Raw genomic sequence first — 20,648 nt, 5'->3', positions numbered from 1 at the left:
TGGGTTTTTCGGCTATATTTCCTAAACCGTTCAAGATAGACGTGTACAGTAAGCGAGCCGATTGTAGATCTCTGCTTAAACTACAATCGGCTCGCTTACACTACCCATCTAGCTTTAACGGTTTACGAGATATGACCAAAAAACGCATCCGTCGTGCGTCGCCTAGCAGGCAGCATACCTGAGATTTGTTTGGCTCGCGTTGCTAGGCGACGGTGGTCCAGGGAGGGGGACCGTGGGAACGGCAAAGAGGTCTATTGGTGGGGGTCACACGTTCGGTTCCAGTTCCATTTAGCGACTCAGGAGGTCAAAACGCACCTTGGCCGCCTCCGCACCGTCTTCTGGCCTACGGTTGGGGTGGTGCGTGGCGCGGCGACGCGCCTTCATTTGCTAACCCGACCGACGGACGCCGACATGCTCTCCGGCAGGCGGCCTCGGGCGAGCTGCTGTCATGGTGGTCGTGGCGCGAGCTGTCCATCACGCTGAGCGCCTCCACGGGCGTGCTCTCGCTGTGGGCGCGCGCGCTGGCGGGCCCCGGCGTGGCGTTGCTCGAGACGGAGGTGCCGGAGGACGTCCGCGGCGCGCGCTGGTTCGGCGTGGCCGCGTTGCGCGGCGTGGCGGCCTTCACGCTGTTCTGCAAGCCCCCGGACCCCGCGCCGCCCGTGCCGCCCGAGTGTCACCGCCCGGGGGTGAGCTGCGCACCCTGCGCACAGTGGAGTGGACCAGACGACCGGCGAAGGTGGCCACAACTCGAGACAAGTTTTGAGAGCTCAGAGTCACTAAACGGGACTCGAACCGAGCGTGTGGCCCCACCAATGGATTGCTCTCCGAACGAGGAATCCATTGGTGAGGTCACACGTTCGGTTCGAGTCCTGTTTAGCGACTCTGGAGCTCAAAACGCGTGCCGCCTGCGCCGCCTGCGCCAGTCTTTTGGCCCGCTCTGCTGCGTCCGGCGTCTTCAGGTCTATTTAGGAACCCTCACTGTCTACTCTCCCGCCGAAGTAGTGAACGTTGAGGTCCCCTCCCCAGTCGTCCGCCACGTACTCCGGCAGCGAGTGGACCACCGCGACGGGGCTGCCCTGCCTGCCCTGGTCCGCGCCCGACGTTGAGCTGCCCGCGGAGCTGCGCGACGACTCCCTCTTCCCGGACGGCTCGCGCGAGGCGGCGCTGGACCGCTGCCGCAACCCCGCGGTGCCCCCCGAGGACGGCGGCGCCGCCCCGACGGCGCCCTTCTGCATGGTGGCGTCGCCGGACGGCGCCGTGGCCGCCAAGTGCGCGGTGAGGGAGTGCCGCGCGGCGCACTGCCGCCTGGCCGGCACCGCCAACGACTACATGGGCACGCGCAACGTGTCGCGCTCCGGGCTGCCGTGCCGGCCCTGGGCGCTCGCGGCCTCGCCCCGCGTCGCCAACGACTCCCTGTACCCCGAGCAGAACATCACCGAGGCCAGGTGCGACGGGCGAGGCGGAACTGTCACGTTTTGGCGCCGCGGTGCACAGTGGGCCAGAAGACCGGTGGTGGAGGCGGCCAAAATTCTAGACGCGTCTCGAACCGAACGTATGACCCCACCAATGGTTTTCTCGTTCAGAGAGCAATCCATTGGTGGGGTCACACGTTCGGTTCGAGACGCGTTTAGAAGTTTTGCCGCCTCCGCCGGTCTTCGGGCCCACTGTGTGGTGGTTTATGTTGAGATCGACTTGATACAGCAACTTCTGCCGGAACCCGTCCCGCTCCTCGGCAGGCACGTGGTGCTTCACTGAGGACGCCGGCGTGGCAGGCGTGGCCACGGACCTCTGCGACGTGCGCGACTGCGCCAAGCCCGAGGAGTGCACCGTCATCTACCGCGGCGGGGAGGCGGAGAGTGGTCGCGGCGGTCTGTACATTCTGCCCGCCTGGAGGATGGGGCGCCTCCAGTTCTCCCTCAAGGTACACTGTAGGTGCGTGGCAGCGTGGACGCGTCAATGGGCCGAAAAACGAAAACCAGTTGGTAAAAGAGCGTCCTGCATTTGGCGCGGAGCAGGAGTGGAACCCGGAACTGTCGGACGGCTTCGTGTTCGACCTGAAGCCCTCCGAGGAGGACGAACGGGGCACGGAGGGCTTCCACCGGCTGGCCATCGGCGCGGACAAGAACGAGAAGATCACCTTCTCCTTCGTGGGGAGCGCCACCGCGGTGGGGACGGTCCGCGAGCGGGACGGCCGCGAAGAAATCCTCAACGCCAAGACCGTGCCGCACATCGTGTCGGCGGGCCAGTGGGCGTCTCTGTGGCTGCGCTTCCCTATCGGGAGGGTCCAGCTCGGCCAGCAAGGGGTAGGTCCAGGAGGTCATGCCGCACAGTGGGCCAGAAGACCGGTGGAGGCGGCCAAAACTCCAGACGCGTTTTGAGCTCCAGAGTCGCTAAACAGGACTCGAACCGGACGTGTGACCCCACCAATGGATTGCTCTCTGAACGAGAAATCGATTGGTGGGGTCACACGTTCGGTTCGAGTCACACTTAGCGACTGGAGCTCAAAACGCGTCTAGAATTTTGGCCGCCTCCACCGGTCTTCTGGCCCACTGTGTGCCGCACGCTTCTAGAACTTTGGCCGCCTCCACCGGTCTTCTGGCCCACTGTGTATCGGCGGTATGTATGGCGGTGCATCCAGGTAGAGGCGCCCATCTTCGACTGGCCGTACAAGCAGGGCGAGGCCTTCACGCCCGTCGTGCTGCGCTACCACTCGGTGCAGCGCCACGCCATCGGCCTGCACTTCGAGTGCCCCACGGACTGCCTCATCGAGCGCGTCGACACGGACTTCTTCACCAAGCTGTTCCCCATCAACCTCTGGCGGCTGCGGTCCAAGCGTACGCGCAGAGCTGCAGACAGATTCCGAGCTTTGTCTCTCTCGCGCTCATGGGGCGTCCCGTCTAGGTGCAAGAGAGACAGACCCAAAGAACACAAAACACTCACGAAGCATTTAAAAGACGTCAAACTGACGTCAAAATGATGCTTTACTTTTGGTCGAAATTTTGACTAAAAATTTGTCATGTTGACATCAAAATGACGTCACTGTGAGCGTTTCGTGTTCTTGGGGGAGCAACAAACAATCTTCTTCAGAGGACGGGGACTGACCAGCACCAGGGTGATCCTGGCTTGCAGAGGAACGCACGCAGACGCTGCGAGTGTCGCTGCAAGGCACGGGCGTGGCGCTGGTGGCGCTCTACAGGCTGCCCGAGGACCTGGAGCCCCCGCTGGTGTTCCGCCTGGGCGCCTTGCGCACCAACGTGGTGCTACTCAACGGCACGGGCGGCGACATCCTCAAGAGGGTGACCCTGCACGACGACGTGCTGCGCCACGCTGCCTGGACGCACTTCCAGTTCACCCTGGGCGTCGGCGAGGTGCGGAGGGAAGGGTGCCGTCGCACAGTGGATTTGCCGGCCAGAAGACCGGCGGAGGCGGCCGAAATCCCGGACGCGTTTTGACTCCAGAGTCGCTGGGGCTCGAACAGAACGTGTGTTTGGAGAGAAATCCATTGGTGGAGGTCACACGTTCGGTTCAAGTCCCATTCAGAGCTCAAAACGCGTTTAGAGTTTGGTCCGCCTCCACCGGTCTTCTGGCCCACTGCGCAGGCTGTCGCGTCCTGGGGGGGCCTGGGGGGCTGAGAGGTTGAGAGGTTCGTCGGGCTGGTCGTGCTGCAGGTGACGGTGGCCCGCAACGGCACGGAGGTGTTCCGATGGCAGGGCCGCGCGCTCGCCTACTTGTTCTCCGTGGGCGCCGACTACGGGGCGGACGGCCGGACGGTGAGCTGGGCCGCCAACTGCAACCCCGCGGCCCTGTCCGGCGAGGCCGTGCACGGCGCCTGGTCGCCCTGGGGGCCGTGGGCGTGCAGCGTGCGCTGCGGCGGCGGCCACGGCCAACGCACGCGCACGTGCACCAACCCGGCGCCCAACATCCTGGGCCGGCCGTGCGCCGGCGAGGACCGCGTCCACGGCCCGTGCAACGAGTGGGCGTGCGGCCAGCTCAGCCCCGCCAGCGTGCGGCGCCTGCACCGCGGCCTGCAGCAGCCCCCCGCGCGCCAGCTGCGCACCAAGCCCGGCGCGCGCCTGCGCCTGCGGTGCGGCCGGGACGCCGTGGAGGCCCTGAGCGACGAGGCTCCCGCCGCCTACGTCGTCTGGCTGGCCAACGGGGAGCGTGTGCTCCCCGAGGAAGGCCGCGTGTAAGCATGCCGGTGGAGGCACTCTAGACGCGTTTTGAGCCCCAGAGTCGCTAAACAGGACTCGAACCGAACGTGTGACCCCACCAATGGATTGCTCTCCGAATGAGGAATCCATTCGTGGGGTCACACGTTCGGTTCGAGTCCTGTTAGTGCGAGGTAGACAAGCCGCTCTTCTGCCACAGGGAGGTGTCGCGGGGCGGCGTGCGCGTGCTGCGGGCCCGCGGCTCGGACAGCGGCGCGTGGGCGTGCGTGGCGCTGGGCGCCCTGGGCGAGGGCGGCCGGCGCGTCGTGCTGCGCGTGTGGGCCCTGGCCGTGCGCCGCGTCGTGCGCGCGCGCCGCACGTTGCCCTTGCGCCTGGCCTGCGGGGCGCTGCAGCTCGCCCTGCTGTACGAGGACCTGCACGTGTCCTGGACGAAGGACGGCCGCCTTTTCGAGGTGGGAGTTCGTCGCTCTCTCTCTCGAAAGTCACGGTTGCGTACAGGTGCGAGAGAGACAGGAGGCAGGGCGACGCAAACGACTCTCCGAATCAGTCCGCTGACCGCCCCATGCAACACGCTGATGCTGCTGACGCCTGCCCGCTGCCTTTGCCTCGGCTTTTGGTCGTTCGGCGAGGGGGGAACAGCTTCCCACATTCGTTGTACAAAATTTGACCACATTCCACATTCAGGTGGCAAAATCGGCTGTAAGTAGGCAACATGTGTGGCAAAAACGCCAGAAATCTTGCACATTCTTGCACATTCACATTCACAAATCATTTTACAGTGGGTCACCCCTCGTCGTTCGGTCGGTTAGGCTTTGGGGATAGGCCTGGCCGGCCGCGCGGCCGTTGTCGCATCTGCTTTTGCACTTTCCCGCCCGTTTCAGATTTAAAGTATAATAGGCAGCTGATTTACGCGCATTTCCAAAACTGGAGCGCAAGGGCCAGGGTGGTTCTGTATTTCCCGCCAACTCCTAGCTACGTTCGGAAGTGCCAACTTTTAATATTTGGCTGTGCTTTCCCCCAACTTTTTCCAGCTTTGTAGTCGTTTCAGTCTCTTTCAGAAGTGTTTGACATGGAAAAAGTGATCTTTCGCCAGCCCGGTTGGCTGAAAAAGTGTAATTCAAGGAATCTTGAAACGGAAGAAAAACTGTCGCCTTACGCCCCACGCGAGCGCGAGACTTCCCCCTGTCTCCCCCCCCTCTCTTCCAGCTCAGCCCGCCCGCTAACCTCTCGCCGCCATCATCTGCCATCTCAGCTGTGCAAGCACCCATTCTTAGGTTAGGGCTCAGTATTTACATTGGAGCTGAAGTTGTTATGTCAGTTGATGATTTTGTTGTGAGGGAGAGAATCCCTTTACCTAAAGACATGTCTCTGCGCGACTGGCGACAGGCTCTCACGACCCCACCTATGTACCGAGTAGGCAATAGTACTCTGAGGATCCAAACCCATTTTGTTTGTATGATAGCAGCTGTTGGGTTACTTGTATTAATAGTTTGGTATACCTTGTCACCTCCCAGTAGAAATCACAAGTCTTATCTTTATTCAGAGCGTTATGATTCTATTCCAATCAGTAATTATATTGTTCCACAAACTAGTGACTCTTACAACTCTACTTACCCTTTAACTCCTGCAGTTAAAACTGCTTTTGGAGTAACATACAGGATAGGTATTATTAGCGATTTAGACACTGACTCTAAAAGCAACTCTGAGTCAAGCACATGGGTAAGCTATTTCAAGAAAGGCCACCTCACTTGGGATCGTGTTCATCACACCGCAAGTATTAAGTGGGATTCTGATCCAATCAAGTTGAAAAGTACATTTGGTCAAGGGGGTAGAGGAATGGAATTATCTGAACTTGTTGTCTACAATGGTAGACTCTATGCACCAGATGATAGAACTGGCATAGTTTATGAAATTGATGGCTCTAAAGCTATACCTTGGGTGCTTCTTACCAATGGGGATGGACGAAGGCCCAAAGGATTTAAGTCGGAATGGGCTACTGTCAAAGACAAGGTATTGCATGTTGGTGGGCTTGGAAAGGAATGGACAACACCAGCAGGAGAGTTGGTGAACACTGATCCAATGTGGACCAAGCAAATACAACCAACAGGGCAAGTTTCTCATCATGATTGGAGAAGCAATTACGAGAAACTGAGAAGAGCCGTTGGCATTGAATTTCCTGGTCAGTAACTTCACCCAAAAAGGAATAGTGATGTTTGAAAGTTATTTTTACTTACATATAATTTTCCTATTGTAGGATATATGATTCATGAATGTGCCACATGGAGCAACATCCACCAAAAATGGTTCTTCCTACCTCGAAGACAGTCGAAAGAGCGCTACCATGAAGATACCGATCCTTATCAAGGAACAAATCTGATCCTAACAACAGATTCTAACTTCTCAAATGTTGAAGTAAGTAACTTAAGCGAGGAGAGAAGTGTCAAGTGTGATTCTTTTAAACCCTTGTCTCAACCCCCTTTACCTTCTGAATTTTTATGCTTTCATGGTGGATGGATGTCTTGCAGGTAACCAAAGTAGGAGAAGTCATTCCAACACATGGATTTTCCAGTTTTAAATTTATCCCTGATACTGAAGATGAGATCATAGTAGCATTGAAGTCTGAAGAGGTTCCTCAAGGATCAGCAACATATGCAATGATATTTAGTATTAAGGGTGAAATCCTACTTCCTGAAACCAAAATAGCAGATATCAAATATGAGGGTATTGAATTTATATAGAACATATTAAATGAATTTTTCAGTCAGTATTTTGCATAAACAAGAGAGTACCTCATTGTCCATAGGCAATAAATTTGTTGGATGTGTCATATAAGTAACTGTGATATAATTTATTTAAGTAAATTGATTTGAGGTTTACATTGAATAACCATTAAGACTATCTGACTTTTACTGTAAAAATTTAATGTATTTTATAGCAATAAGATATCATTAACTATTTCTCTTTTTAAGAGACTTATTTCTATCTACATTTTTCTGTTCATACATGTCAAAGACAACTTCATAGTCTTCATGCAATTTTGGCAAGAGATGCAAGTCATCAAGGGTAACCTGAGGGGCACAAAAAGTAAGAAAGTATAAGTTGAGACTCAATTTTTCTTTACCATTTAGGTAGAGAAAAACAGTTAAAGGACCCAAGAAATCAAAGAATTACCTGTAAGAAGTCCATTGCTACTGCAACATTTTCAGTGTTCTTTAAATCCCCCAAGCAGGGGATAATTGGGTATCGGCGACTAAAATGTGTTAATATGATATTTTTTGCCCTCATTGCCTTACCAGCTCTAATGGCATCTTCTGTTGTACTATGCCTTGCTATCTTTGCCATTTTATCAAGTCCGGAACCATATGTTGCCTCATGAATCAAGAGATCACTATTTCTGCCTGTGGGTCACGAGTTCTGTAAAAATATCATGTTTTGTGCAAATGGAGAGAAAACATTACAAATACATACCCATTTCCACAAAATAATGATTGTATCTTGTGTCTCCTGAATAACTTATTTGCCATCCAGCTGAGTGTTCAAATGAAACACAGTACGAGTATGTACTATGAATGGCCCAACACACTTTTGTATTTATCATGCCATAATGGTTCTTGAAAAATTGGTTAAGTTCCCTCCTATGAACTATATTATCAGACATCTATGAAATGAAAAAGAAGCATGAAAGAACAGAAGAAGCGGATAAAAATTTGAAGATTTAAAATGAATTGATGGAACAGACTTACCATATCAACTAAATTTATAAGTACAACATGATCTAGAATAGGCTCAATATAAGTATGATAATGGTGAAGCCAGCCAATAATAGGGGCAGGGAGAAGACAAACTATATTTTTCTGTGGTTTCCCTAAAGCTTTCCAAGCTTTTTGGATGGCAAGTAAAACTCCTATTACACCTGCATGATGGTCTGCATGTGTATGTGAAATATAAATACATCTTAATGAAGTAAGAACCTCCAGTAATTCGCTATCATTAAACAATGTTACAAATTGTTTAATCGTGCCATCTCCACAATCAATCAACATACTTGAGTCAGAACTGTAGGAAATTAATTCATCAGAACATTACTCACAAAATTTGGAAAATTATTGTACATACAAACAATTAAGGTACATACCTAATCTGCACTAAAATAGCAGATGCATTTCGATATGCTGAACTAGCTTGTGAACCAGTTCCTAAAAATGTGATCCTTGGATTCTTTGGAGAAAATGTAGGTGGTGTTTTCAGACTTTCACCATATTTTGTTTCATCAGGAAGACATGATATTTCAAAAGGTTCAAAGTGCCTACAAAATAGGAATTTCATAAAGCAACAAACCAGAAAAAAAAATTGCCTGACATACTGGTAAACTGTGACAATTAATTTAAAAAAATAAAATCGGATTAAATAACTTAGCCCACGCTTTCTTGGCCACGCTTATGAATAAATAAATAAATCAGAAGGGGGAAATAATTGCAAGTAATTTTAGGGTCTTTGATCCCATCAAACAAATTTTTGGTAAAAAGAGATTGACTTTAACTGGCTGAGAACAGTAATTAAGTGGGGAAGAAAAGAACACCTACCTTGTACATTCCAGACCTTTCAAGTTAACATTTAAGCCAGTCTGAGACTGGACTAAATCAAACTCTCTCATCTCATCACTCCATTTCTGTAACCATTCTTCAGATGGAACTGCATTAACAACAAGAGTGCCATCTACCGAATCTAATGAAGTAAGTTTTTCTAGAGATTCAGATGCTGATATATTGGTTTGATCTTTACTACGTTGTTGCAGTTCAGGGTAAAACCTTGGATGAATGGATCGACAAATTTTTTGTTTGTTCAGTACCCTGGGAGAACTTTCCCATTCATTAGAATCATTCACTACCACGTGCTTAGTGTTCTTTTTAAAACGTTGCATCCAGGTTATATACCTTTGATAAGGGAAACAGCATGAAAGAAATCACTTCTTTTCAGACCAACGATTACTGTTCAAAATAGTTTAGAATACCTTTTATCTTCCATAACAGCCAATGGTGTGAAATGGACCATTACCACTGATGAATCATAATACCTTTCATAATCCTCCTTACTAAGGAGGTCGTCCAGGAAATTCTCTGAAGGACAGTCTATTACTATGGTAAAGAAAAGACTATGGTTATGACCAACTACCTCAAACACCAGTAAACCAATACAAATATGAAACAAACCTATTACGGATGAGCATGAATTGAAACTAATTACATCTTCTGGTTTTACTATGCTACCATCTTCAACAGTAATACTTTCTCCTTGCCAAAGCTTCAGCATCTGCTCTCCAGGCTGCACACCTCGTAATACACATTGTGAAAATCGCCAGTTCTTACAACCACCACTTTCCACAATGTAGCTATTGCTAACATTAAAGTCATAGTCCTTCGAACACGATGTGACTGCAAAAAGATTTGAGTTGATGCATATTTTTGTTTCCTTAAAATTATAAAAAAATTTCATAAGTGCAACATTTTTTTCTGTGCGAAAAAGATACTTACTTAGCTCGTTTGGCTTGCGAGCTGAATAGGGATTGTAAATACCATTAAAGCTTTTCAGCATTGAATTGTTTATGGGAGATGGACGGTAAACAACTTTTGTATTGCTCCTTATTGGTACACATGTCACCTTATAATTGTCTCCTATGTTTTGGTGCATCAATTTGGGATTCAGAATATTCACTTTAAGTTTTTTATGAAGCATTAGGAATGATTCTGAAGCCTGAATGAAACAGTCCTGTGGAAAGCAGGAAGCATATTCAGAGATATGTACAGTAAAAACAAATCTCAATGTAACAAGTTGACCTCAGATATGTTTATGTTAGCTGGATTCATGTCTGTAACTCGTGTCGTAAATGGTACGAGCATGATGCAGAAGATCTTCATACAACATCTCCGACACCGTTCACAAGTTACACAAAATGGGTAGAAAAAGTTAGCAATCCCCGTAAAGGTGATGCAGAAAATAAAAAATTATTTGGATATTTTTTGATTGATAAACTTACCAGTCCTGGTGGGCCACAGAAAGACAGCTGTTCTCTCATTGAACTTGAAGCTTTGTAAATGACACTGGGGATGCCTCCTATTTTATCCCACCCAATGTGGGTAACAAAAACAGAATCAGCGACGCCTTTGAAATCTGCAGATTCGCCACAGTTGAACAGTATCCTAGAAACAAGATGCAAAGAGAAGAAAAGTGAGCAAGTCAAAACTGTTAAGTAGGAATGTTGACGGGTGCAAACAATACAGTAGCATAGTAGCTTGAAGGGGCCAAATGCGTTCGAAACAGTTCTTACCGGGCCGTAGACTGTTTCAAAAACACACATTTCGAAGCCAGACGGGAACCATTTCCAATCACATACAATCGAGGATGATGATCTTTAAATTTATTATAAGAATCTCCAGTTTCGTTTATATTGAAATAGATGGACATTGGCGCAGTGGACCTCATGTGACTCCATTTTAACTTGAAGAGCGCAGAAACTGGTCTTGAAATGACATTAAACAAAAGTAGCATTTTCTCATATTTTGTTCACATCACTCAAACAAATCCTAACCTATACACAATCGTGCGTTTGTTCAGTAATCCCCCTCCCCCCGGCACCTGCCAATAGACATTGCAACTATTGACAGGAACCCGCGCGACCTACTGCTTTTCAAAAATGGAAAATTTAAGGTGTTGCCCAAAGTGTTGTAGAATCCCTTTGCTATTTTCTTGCACGGCCTTTCTTTCGTGTGGGGGAAGATGAGGTATTAAGAATAAGTGTGTTAATGAATATAAAATAGTTCAAGCAGTTCTTACAAAAATTTATTATATGAAACAACATACAGGAATATATGTAATGTAAAGAAATTCTAATAATCATAATAAAAAAATTATCAGTTCCTTGGTCATTATTCAAAAGTGGAGATGGTTTTATGGCACACAATACCAAGTTCAAATGACAGGTAATCTTTTGAGGGAAAATTGTACATTTTACAGGGTAACTAGTAAAAAAAAAAAAAAAAGCAGAAAAGAAAAATGGAATCAACATATATTGTCCTAATTTTTCAGAATCCCAATTCCAGGCCCTAACCATGAACAGGCCAATGTGAACAATCAGGTAAATATCCGAATAAAATTACCCTCCTCCTCCTCCTCCATTCAGAAACTCTAAATTGGGAAGAGAGACAATTAAGAACATGTTTAACAGGGTCGAAATATAGTCTCCCCATACTCTTCCAAGTCAAATTAAAGAAGAAAAATAAGAAAAAGCTATGGGGATTATAATTGGATAAAGACACTAATGGACAATGAGGATTTGTCAGTTAGGAAGTCATGTTGGAATGGAGAATGACTGGTTCTTCTGGCACATCACCAGACCCTTAACAATTTTACAGGGTTGGGTCTTCATAAATAGATAAAATACATTCTACTTGACATAAGTATTTCCTATAAAATTTTCAACTAACTTTAGAATTGGTACATCACGAGCCAAAATGTGTTGACTTAATGAGAGAGAGATCTGCACTGCACAGCTGGATAGGCGAAAAGTTTGCTTCCAAGAGACACAATTACAATAAAGCTTAGTAATAGATTTAAAAAAAAAGATAACGCCCATTACTAGACTGCCAACATATGCTGCCAACCAAAAGTACCACAAAATTTCAGAATGACACTCTTTTTAATATCTAAAACCCTTGCAGCATGTCATGAGTCCATTGGCGGATCCAGAGACGGCCTGAGGCGGGTGGTGGTGGTGGTGGGTGTCAAAGTAGCACTTTTTGCCTACTTGCAGGTGCAAAGTGTTGCTTTTTACCTGCCTTTTAGGCGGCTATCCAATGGTCAAGGGAGGGGCAATTGTCCTTTAGCCCCACCCCCAACCCCCCTCCTCTGGATCCGCACTTGGCACACTCTCTCAGCCCATGAAATTAAGAGATAAGGACTTGCGCTCTTCAAAAGAGAACAAGAAACTATCAGTAACACATAGATTTGCCTGATTTAAGCTAACTGTTCTTTATAACTAGAAAGAAGGGACGAATAAGCACATGACTTCAAAATACCTAAGATGGATTGGCAGTGAGGATGACCTCTAAAATTTTAACACATCCATAGGACAGTAGGAAGCTAATCTTGGCTGAGTTTCTCAGTGTATGCTCTTAGATGTTCCAGAAACTCTAACATCACATTTGTAAAAGCAGAATCCACAACATATTGAGGTAGCCATCCATTAAGGTTTGTGTTTAAAAGCCATTGGAAGTGACACCAACTCTCATCACCCTGAATTGGTTTCATTGCCCAGCATCCTGGAAGATTTTCCCCTCTAGGAAGAAAAGGAGAGGAGAAACAGATCAGAACGTTATTACCTTTGACATTGTGCTAGCAAAATATGAAAACACATTAAATGTACATACCTTATGTACTGTTTAGTAGACGGCTTGTTAGGGTACTCTATGGATGCACCAGCTGACACATAGGTATGATCTTTAATTTCCCAATGCCGGAGAACTACAAAGTCTCGACTGGCCACAACACCACCCCCTCCAGCAGCACTGACTTGATATGTTATATCAGTTTGACTGTCAAGTACCTAGAGAGATAAAAATGTTCAATGAATTCATCTGATTTCTCACTAATCGACAAAAGGGTATTTATTTCAACGAGCTCCAATAATTACCTCTAGCCGTTGAGATTCTATCACAGTTGGGTTCCAAATAGGCATCTCTTCTATGTGGTCAAATAACTTATTTAACAGGAGTGTGGCAGGCAAATGGACCTTTGCTGTTAGGCGAAAAACTTTTGGTCCCTTTGAGACAGTTTTAGAATGAACTGTATCCCCTTCTTGAGTTTCTTTCTCTAGCTGCCAATCAGGACTATTGAGCAAAGCCCAAGCTGTATTCAGAATCTCTCGAGCGTGCTTGCGATAATTTAGTGACTAAAGAAGAGTTTCTTTATTAATTCATTAATAGAATGCAAATACAAAAGCAAAGAGTTTGATGATTATACCTGATTTTTAGTCAAAGATGGTCCTTGTGGGTTACCACTACTACAGCCCTCATTATCAGAGTCTGCAAAAAGATAAAGCACAACTGACTTATGTTCACCACACAATTTGCACATGTAAATTAATTATTACCTTCAGGAGAATCCATAGGAGAATAAAAGTTGGCTATCGATTCTGGATTATCCCTTGACCCTGGAAGGTTGTTGATATAATTCCTCATAATAGGATTTCTTTCACTGTCTTGATACATAGTAGAAGCTAGAAAAAATTAAAAATACTTTTAACTGAGACCACAACTGGCCAATTAAAGGCAAAATATTTAAGAAACCTACACAATAAGCACTCCTTGGCTTTCATTTCTTGAGATAAAACTCTGAAGTCCAAAAACCAAGCTTCACCCCAGGCCAAGACAAAAGAGACAAGTATGAGCATGACTTGAAAAGTTGGTTGGCTTGCTTTAGCCCACTGAAACACAGAAACAAATATAGCAAGTTGATTAAACAACAGAAATTAAAAGATTAAAGTATTACACACAAATATGTTAAAAATACGGTAAAACTCACGTCATAAACAAAAACTTTGGCTATCAAAAAGACACATGTCCCTGAAGTAGTCAGCTAGAGAGGGGAGAGAGAAAATGTTTGATATGTTTCTGTGCCAAATCAAGAAGCTGATTCTACACAAACTGTGACTATGTACTTACAGCAACAGAACACCAATGATCACTTTGTAAGAGTCCATAAAATAATAATAAAATGGTAAACCTTGATGCTGCTGCCATCTACACAGGATGAAAGAGAAAACGACATCACCTCTATACCTATACAACATTTTACAATACAGAGCAATCTAATAATAAAAATTACTCACCACAATATCGAACAGAGAGGTTTGTATATGGTAATGCACCACTTGAGATGTAAATGATAAAACTATGTCACCTTCACTTATCAGCTGAAAAAGTTGATTACAGAGTAGTTAGTCCCGCAATTAATGTATAAGCCGTATCAAGCTAAGGTTCCTGACTCATTCCGACTCAAGTTTGTTGAATGTGTTGAATCTAAAGGTAGAGGCAAGGCACCCCTACCAACAGTTTGAGTGTCACCACTATTAAACGATAGAAAGCTCTTGATAAGATTCCTATGGAATGAATTAGATGCCTGAACTTGATGAAGGTTGGCATTATAAAAGGGGGGAAAAACAACATACGCTGACTTACCATCATACATATGAGCCACATTAAACCAGTCAAAAGTAGATCAAAAGTCACAAGAAGGCAGAAAAATCTTCTGACAACAGACATCCTGTTATTGCGGCTAAGGCCAACATAGATATCTTCATTGTGTAAATAGCTGGCATCTAGAGAGAGAAAGTCATAAGTATCATTAGAGGAATGGAAATTAAATCAAATCATACAAATTACATAGACACGTTCAATGCAAAAAAAAAGGCGATGGTGGAAATGAATTGAATGAATGAATTGAAGAAGTGTTTGTTTACAAAATGTCCTGGAGTGGATGGACACCTCCTTGGGTGAATAGAGGGTATACAAAATTTACTTACAAAAGTGGTACGGTGACGGTTGGCTAGGCAATTGGCTGGAATAACTTCCAGTGAGCAAAACTTCTGCTGCATTCCTAATCTCTCTTTCAGAGGCTCCCATCTTTCTTGCTCAAGTTAGCAGAAAAAATTGAACCGAATTGATTTACGGACAGTTAAAAACACTTGATTGGGGAGTTTCCCAACATTTGTCTCAGAATCTAACGAGAACGAGTAGCGAGCAAGTGCGCAGCCGTCTAGAGTACAAAAACAACAATCTTGGACCCAAACAAAGATCTGTCAACCTAACCTGCACACTGGAATGGTCAGAACTTCATTGTTCTGACAACTAGCCCGACAAACTAGAACGTCATGAGCATGACGGGGAAAACAAAGAGGATGTTGCTTTGGTTTCTTTTGATAGACAGAACAAATCCATTGAAAATAATAATTCCGATTAGAAGGTGTGACCAAAAAAAAAATTATTTGACGACTTTTGACTAGGGATGGAAAGACCGCGTCCGGATAATCCGGTTATCCGGATGCAGCCTTCTAATATCCGGATAGGTTGCGACCGGATACTTGATTTCGAAAAAATATAAGGGAAAAAGACGGATATTTTACCGGATATCCGCCTATTATCCGGATTTCGACCTCGGATAACCGGATAGGTTAAGACCGGATATTACTTTCAAATCTGACCGCTTTGCAGATATCCGGACTTTCATTTCAGCTTTCCATTGGGGTTCGAGGGCCCGCCAGAGAGCAGCACCATCGACCCCAATCAGTTGTTCAAGCAGATTTATAAATGCCTCCGCCAAGCGTTTACGCTATTACGCTTGTCGGGGTTAAGTTTTCTAAGATCAAATGAATTTTAGAGAGCTGATACGACACATGTTTCGACATGTCAGCGATATTTAGTCGGCGGCGTCGTCTGCTGTCCCATGCTCTCCGCGATTTGACAGTACCGTGGCACAATCGGTTTGTAGTTCCGCGGGTGGCCACCACGCCTGGCCAGGCGGCGCTGAGCTTTGCCTTCGAACCCCAATCCCTACTTTTGACAAACGAGTACGGGGAATACAACATTCGGCACATGCTCGAACTAATTTATCCCTCTAGATCCATTCCATCCTCAAGATTGGATACCATGGTCCTTTCTTCATCGCAACTGAAACGACGAAGCATCATGTAAAACTCTATTTAAGCCGATAAGCCGAGAAAGGAGTTTACCGAGATTGCCGGACTAAAACCTTTCGCCTGAGAGAAATTTTTTTCAGTAAGGTTGGCGATATGTTTGAGGCGCCAGTTTTGAAACGACGCGTCGACTTGACCGTGAATTAGGGTCTCTTCGCGACTTTGTTCAAATCATGTGTCCACAAATCGACATTTTTCTTATTTTTCACTTTCCTACGAACTGCGAAGATTTGAAGTGGCGTTAAACTCTGACAGTGTCAGCAGATCAGCTGACTAATGGGAGTACCTAGTAGGAGGAGTCAGCTGTTGCTCTCAGCTGATGACAGGACGGACAGACCGACAGTGTATGGGAAGTTGCATGTAACAGAAAACACATAACACATTGCCTCGTGTGTCATCAACGAGCAGAAAATAAGGGTGTTTGGTTCAAAGGCGAACTGTCCCTAGATATAACCTTGTAAAATTTTTAGACCCTGCTAGCATCTCAATGCCATTAAAATTTTTCTGATATGGTTAGTTTCACATGATGTTAACTTTGTAAGCATGACATTCAAAATTCTTAGGAGGTGCATTTGTCAAATGTGAAAAAGTGTGTTTTCTCAACTTAGTACTTTTGTCTGTGTTATTTTGATTTCTTTCCCTTTTAGACATCAAGCTTCTAATATGGCCCACCGAAACCGTGTGATTAACCTCTACAAATCGGTTTGTTATTTTCTACGTCTATGTGTTGTTAATTATTCCACCAAAATCCTAACACTCTTTTCTTCCATTTTTTTCAGCTTGTGCATCTTGGTCACGACTATCCATTGGGTTGGGACTACTTTAGGCCTCGTCTCAAGGCTGCCTTCATGAAGAACAAAGACGTTAAAGATCCAGAAAAGATTGAGCAGCTTATAGCCAGAGGAAATTTTGTTGTCAAGGAAATTGAAACGCTTTACATGCTCAAGAAGTACAGAACCCTGAAGAAGAGGTATTATTCTTCTGAAAATGATTTAACAATAAGTGAATTCACTAAGAAGATCGAATCAGATCTGTGAATCACATTTAAAGAAACTTTCTATAATTGGCTTGTTTTATCAAATGGGCATCCTTGAGACTGATACTATTGTAAGGCACTCAAAATATCAATAGGGCTGGGAAGAGACTTGTTTTGTACTCTGAAATAAAGTGAGGAGAAATTTTCTTTTCTGTCCTTTATTTCAACATCAACAACAAATAAGTTATGGTCTTCCAGCCAAGCCACACAAATTCTCCACAATACAATTCCAGACAAATTGACTAGTAATGGTGGTAAATTCCAGGAACAAATACAAATATAATCTTAGAAAACAGTAGCCATAAGAAAGAATTATTGTCTTTGTGAACACAAACTCCCAAAATTCCACATAACAAAGTTGGCACAGTACTCAACTGGAGCTTATAATGATATAATAATTTAAGTTGTTCACAAATCAACAACTCTTCATTTGAAAGGGAAAAAACCTGCCCTATGCAAAAATTGGTTACACCATTAAAAATAAGCAATTTAAAGCAAAACAAATTTTGTTAGAGTAAACAAAATTGGACACAACATTTAAAAAAATATTAATGGGTACTGCAAGTAAGGAACATGGCATCTAAACAGCTAAAATAGGAGTTTTTCACAAAATTAAAATTAAAAAGATGAGATGTAACAATTCATTTACATGGCAGAAATGGTAAAAATGTCTCCATGTAGAAGTACAGTATAGCCTCAATTATTGTCTTCTAAATAACACTGTAATACTAATGTACCTAGCGAGTTCTTTAATCTTCCACATCTGATATTATACAAATGCACAAAACATATCTTCAAACATAAATACATCATTAATGTTACATTTCAAAGTGAATCATTCATCAGAAAGCTTTGAAAGATGTGATCTTAAAGGCTGGAACTTTCACATTTGCAACCAAAGATGTGAGCAGAGTGCAAAATTAATACTGAATGTGCAATGTTTTAAATGACAAGAAAATTCCTCCGAAATAATACTGTTCACCACTATTGAAGTCAATTTGTGTGGGTACTCATCACACTCTTTCATATTTACTAGTTACAAGCAAAAGGGATCACCAAATAGATCTCCCTTCATCCAAGGATGTTCACAGCCTGACTGCACAGAATAAATATCATAAACTTGGGTCAAAGGCATAAATCATTGATTCCTACAAAAGATTAAGGGAGTGAAAATTACAGTCTAATTGATCAAGATGATGCTTCAATTTTCTTGCAGATTTCATTGGTAAACTCTGAGCATTTAGCCTTTCCACCCAAGTCACCAGTACGGTATTGGCCTTCCTTGATGGTGTCAAAGGCTGCTCGCTCAATTTTATCGGCATGAGAGGTGAGCTCCATGTGGCGCAACATCATCACAGCAGACAACAATAGGGCAGTTGGGTTGGCTAAGTCCTTTCCAGCTATATCTGGAGCTGTGCCGTGCACCTGAAACACAATGCAGGAATGTAAATCAATGTCATAAAGTACATTTCAGCACATAAGAGCAATAAAAAAGATAAGATAAATAAAACCCACACACACACACAAAAAAAAAAAAAAAAAAAAAAAAAAAACTTACAGACTCGAATAGAGCACCATTTAGACCCATATTTCCAGAGGGTGTCAATCCCAATCCTCCAACTAGACCAGCACACATGTCTGACAAGATGTCACCGTACAGGTTGGGCATCACCAGAACATCATATTTGTTTGGGTCCTGCACCATGTTCAAGCAGACGGTATCGAGGTACTTCTCTTCAAATTTGATGTCAGGGTGAGCCTCTGCAGCGTCACGGCAACAACGCAAGAAGAGACCGTCAGACATGCGCCTGGAGGGAAAAATTGCAAATTAGGAACACAAAATTTGCAAAAAGGATTAAATGCAGAATGAAAATTTTCATTACTAACATAATATTAGCTTTGTGCACAGCTGTAACCTTCTGACGTCCATTGTCCTTTGCATAAGTAAATGCATATTCAGCAACTCTGCGAGACGCTTCCTCAGTGATAAGCTTGATACTTTGCACAACTCCATCAACAATCTCGTGCTCAATGCCAGAGTATTCTCCCTCAGTATTTTCTCGGATGGTTACAACATCCACATTGTCATACAAAGTCTGGTACCCCTCCAAAGAACGGCAAGGTCGCACATTGGCGTACAGGTTGAACTCTCTGGAAAAGAAATAAATAAACTTTAGAACTTGACCCACACACGCAAAAACCATGAATTACAATCACTTTCACATACTTCCTCAAAGCAAGATTGAGGGAACGATGGCCTTTGCCAACAGGCGTCATCAGGGGACCCTTCAATCCAATTTTGTTCTTGTTGACTGAATCAATGGCAGCCTGGGGGATGTTGAAGAGCCCGTCAGGTCCTCGAACTGGGGTGACATCCACAACTTCCCAGTCAATGGGTACCTATAAATTACATTTCAAAGTAAAATTCTGTCCAGGATTTGCCAAGCAAACTTAAGATTCAACAAACCACAAATGAACTGCTTACATTGGCAGCCTGGAAAATCTTCTGGACAGCAGCGGAAATTTCAGGGCCAATGCCATCTCCAGGAATTAAGGTACATGTTCTTGTACCACTGCTGTAGTGCCTTTTTAGGGGCTTGGCAGCAGTAAGCTAAAACAAAACAAAGAGATACATGAATGAATTATGGGAATAAAGTCTTCTTTTTCTGTTCCTTTTACTTTTTGTGAAATTGTCTAGTTTGTGCTGAAAAAATTTAAATGATGGCAAGACACTTATTTAGTAGAAGTACTTCATTGTTAGATAGTACAGATGTGCATTGAAAATAAATGGGGAACAAATATCGTAACTTGTCTAATCATTTTGATGCACTCAAGAATTTATTAAGCAGTGTCACATACCTTATCTACATCATTTATGACGTTTTCAGATTGAAAAGAGGGTCCTTGGCGAGGACCAGTATTGAGACCCGTTAGCAAGCTTTTAATCCATTCACTTATGGTGCTCCTGTTTAAAGACTGCACCCAAAATGTTTTAGTGGAAAATAGAATTAGGTCTTACTAAGGCAATAAAGAATTTGTGACATTCATCAAAGATGATCTTCAGGACGAAAGTTAGGAAGCGTGTCTTTTGAGTTTAAGGGAACGTGAGACGCATAGAAATGCAATGCAAGACAATCACACTATGAACTTTAGAAGTGCATGAGCAGAGCAGAACATGTGAGGTTCATACAAGGAAGTGGTTAAAAAGTAACCACTACATTGGTGATTCAGTACAACACAGTATCTAAGCGATACAGCAAAAAAAAACTCAACCACATAAATCAAATTAAAAAAGCAAAAATCATGCGGTAACACTGAGTTAGAAGAGAAGGACACCGAAAAATTTGACCGAATCGTGGGTCAAGAGGATACGGGCACTGCAGGGGTAGGGGCATTCGTTACAAGACAAAGTGGCAGCGAATCGCCTTGACAACATCACGAACGATCAAACTAGTAAAAAAAGCATCAAATTTACGAAAAAAGGGTAAAAATCCTATAAACAGGCTGGAATTATTGAAAAAAGTTTCATTGAACTTACAGCTCTTTTCACGATCTGGGCGGCCATCGTTGAAGGGAAAGATCACAGCCTTCTGACAAAGAAATTTAACAGCTGCTCGAATTATACCTCACAAACCGAGCCACACAAAATGTTACTGGCTAGGGACCATTGTTCAGGTGCTAATTTTAGCACAAGGAA

The 20,648-nt window shown here is 44.7% G+C and overlaps 5 protein-coding genes across 8 annotated transcripts; 2 read left to right on the top strand and 3 right to left on the bottom strand.

Annotated features, from left to right (window-relative positions):
* The first annotated feature begins 5,376 nt into the window (after positions 1 to 5,376).
* LOC117646607 (soluble calcium-activated nucleotidase 1) lies at positions 5,377 to 7,132 on the top strand. Its single transcript, XM_034387656.1, has 3 exons — positions 5,377 to 6,348; positions 6,424 to 6,581; positions 6,695 to 7,132. Exons 1-3 carry the CDS (start codon positions 5,481 to 5,483, stop codon positions 6,905 to 6,907), a joined length of 1,239 nt encoding a protein of 412 aa, XP_034243547.1. The 5' UTR covers positions 5,377 to 5,480; the 3' UTR covers positions 6,908 to 7,132.
* LOC117646605 (zinc phosphodiesterase ELAC protein 2-like) lies at positions 7,070 to 10,811 on the bottom strand. Its single transcript, XM_034387654.1, has 11 exons — positions 10,495 to 10,811; positions 10,204 to 10,366; positions 9,701 to 9,935; positions 9,380 to 9,601; positions 9,181 to 9,304; positions 8,753 to 9,103; positions 8,305 to 8,475; positions 7,913 to 8,225; positions 7,638 to 7,827; positions 7,341 to 7,567; positions 7,070 to 7,237 (listed from the first exon to the last, which is right to left on the bottom strand). The coding sequence occupies exons 1-11, from the start codon at positions 10,713 to 10,715 to the stop codon at positions 7,118 to 7,120; spliced, it is 2,337 nt and encodes a 778-aa protein (XP_034243545.1). The 5' UTR covers positions 10,716 to 10,811; the 3' UTR covers positions 7,070 to 7,117.
* Positions 10,812 to 10,984: 173 nt separating this feature from the next.
* LOC117646606 (steroidogenic acute regulatory protein-like) lies at positions 10,985 to 15,926 on the bottom strand. Its single transcript, XM_034387655.1, has 11 exons — positions 14,746 to 15,926; positions 14,402 to 14,541; positions 14,053 to 14,136; positions 13,886 to 13,963; positions 13,746 to 13,799; positions 13,515 to 13,647; positions 13,315 to 13,440; positions 13,185 to 13,246; positions 12,856 to 13,113; positions 12,593 to 12,768; positions 10,985 to 12,501 (listed from the first exon to the last, which is right to left on the bottom strand). Exons 1-11 carry the CDS (start codon positions 14,843 to 14,845, stop codon positions 12,306 to 12,308), a joined length of 1,407 nt encoding a protein of 468 aa, XP_034243546.1. The 5' UTR covers positions 14,846 to 15,926; the 3' UTR covers positions 10,985 to 12,305.
* Positions 15,927 to 16,062: 136 nt separating this feature from the next.
* Positions 16,063 to 17,097, top strand: LOC117646609 (electron transfer flavoprotein regulatory factor 1). 3 transcript variants are annotated; one of them, XM_034387662.1, is made up of 3 exons: positions 16,063 to 16,347; positions 16,563 to 16,617; positions 16,695 to 17,097. In XM_034387662.1, the coding sequence occupies exons 2-3, from the start codon at positions 16,579 to 16,581 to the stop codon at positions 16,950 to 16,952; spliced, it is 297 nt and encodes a 98-aa protein (XP_034243553.1). In that variant the 5' UTR covers positions 16,063 to 16,347; positions 16,563 to 16,578; the 3' UTR covers positions 16,953 to 17,097. The 3 variants fall into 3 exon arrangements, with proteins under 3 accessions (XP_034243553.1, XP_034243552.1, XP_034243551.1); XM_034387661.1 differs by having other exon boundaries at positions 16,063 to 16,427; XM_034387660.1 differs by having other exon boundaries at positions 16,063 to 16,452.
* On the bottom strand, positions 17,094 to 20,643 carry LOC117646608 (probable isocitrate dehydrogenase [NAD] subunit alpha, mitochondrial). Of its 2 annotated transcripts, XM_034387658.1 has the most exons (7): positions 20,490 to 20,533; positions 19,811 to 19,927; positions 19,437 to 19,562; positions 19,179 to 19,351; positions 18,839 to 19,102; positions 18,510 to 18,759; positions 17,094 to 18,376 (listed from the first exon to the last, which is right to left on the bottom strand). In XM_034387658.1, the coding sequence occupies exons 1-7, from the start codon at positions 20,514 to 20,516 to the stop codon at positions 18,140 to 18,142; spliced, it is 1,194 nt and encodes a 397-aa protein (XP_034243549.1). In that variant the 5' UTR covers positions 20,517 to 20,533; the 3' UTR covers positions 17,094 to 18,139. The 2 variants fall into 2 exon arrangements, with proteins under 2 accessions (XP_034243549.1, XP_034243550.1); XM_034387659.1 differs by lacking the exon at positions 19,811 to 19,927 and having other exon boundaries at positions 20,490 to 20,643.
* Positions 20,644 to 20,648: the final 5 nt, after the last annotated feature.

The sequence above is a fragment of the Thrips palmi genome, unplaced genomic scaffold, assembly GCF_012932325.1.
Source record: "Thrips palmi isolate BJ-2018 unplaced genomic scaffold, TpBJ-2018v1 HiC_scaffold_19, whole genome shotgun sequence".
Taxonomy (NCBI): domain Eukaryota; kingdom Metazoa; phylum Arthropoda; class Insecta; order Thysanoptera; family Thripidae; genus Thrips; species Thrips palmi.
The sequence above is the reverse complement of the archived record's forward strand: the minus strand, read 5'-3'. Positions and strand labels throughout refer to the sequence as shown.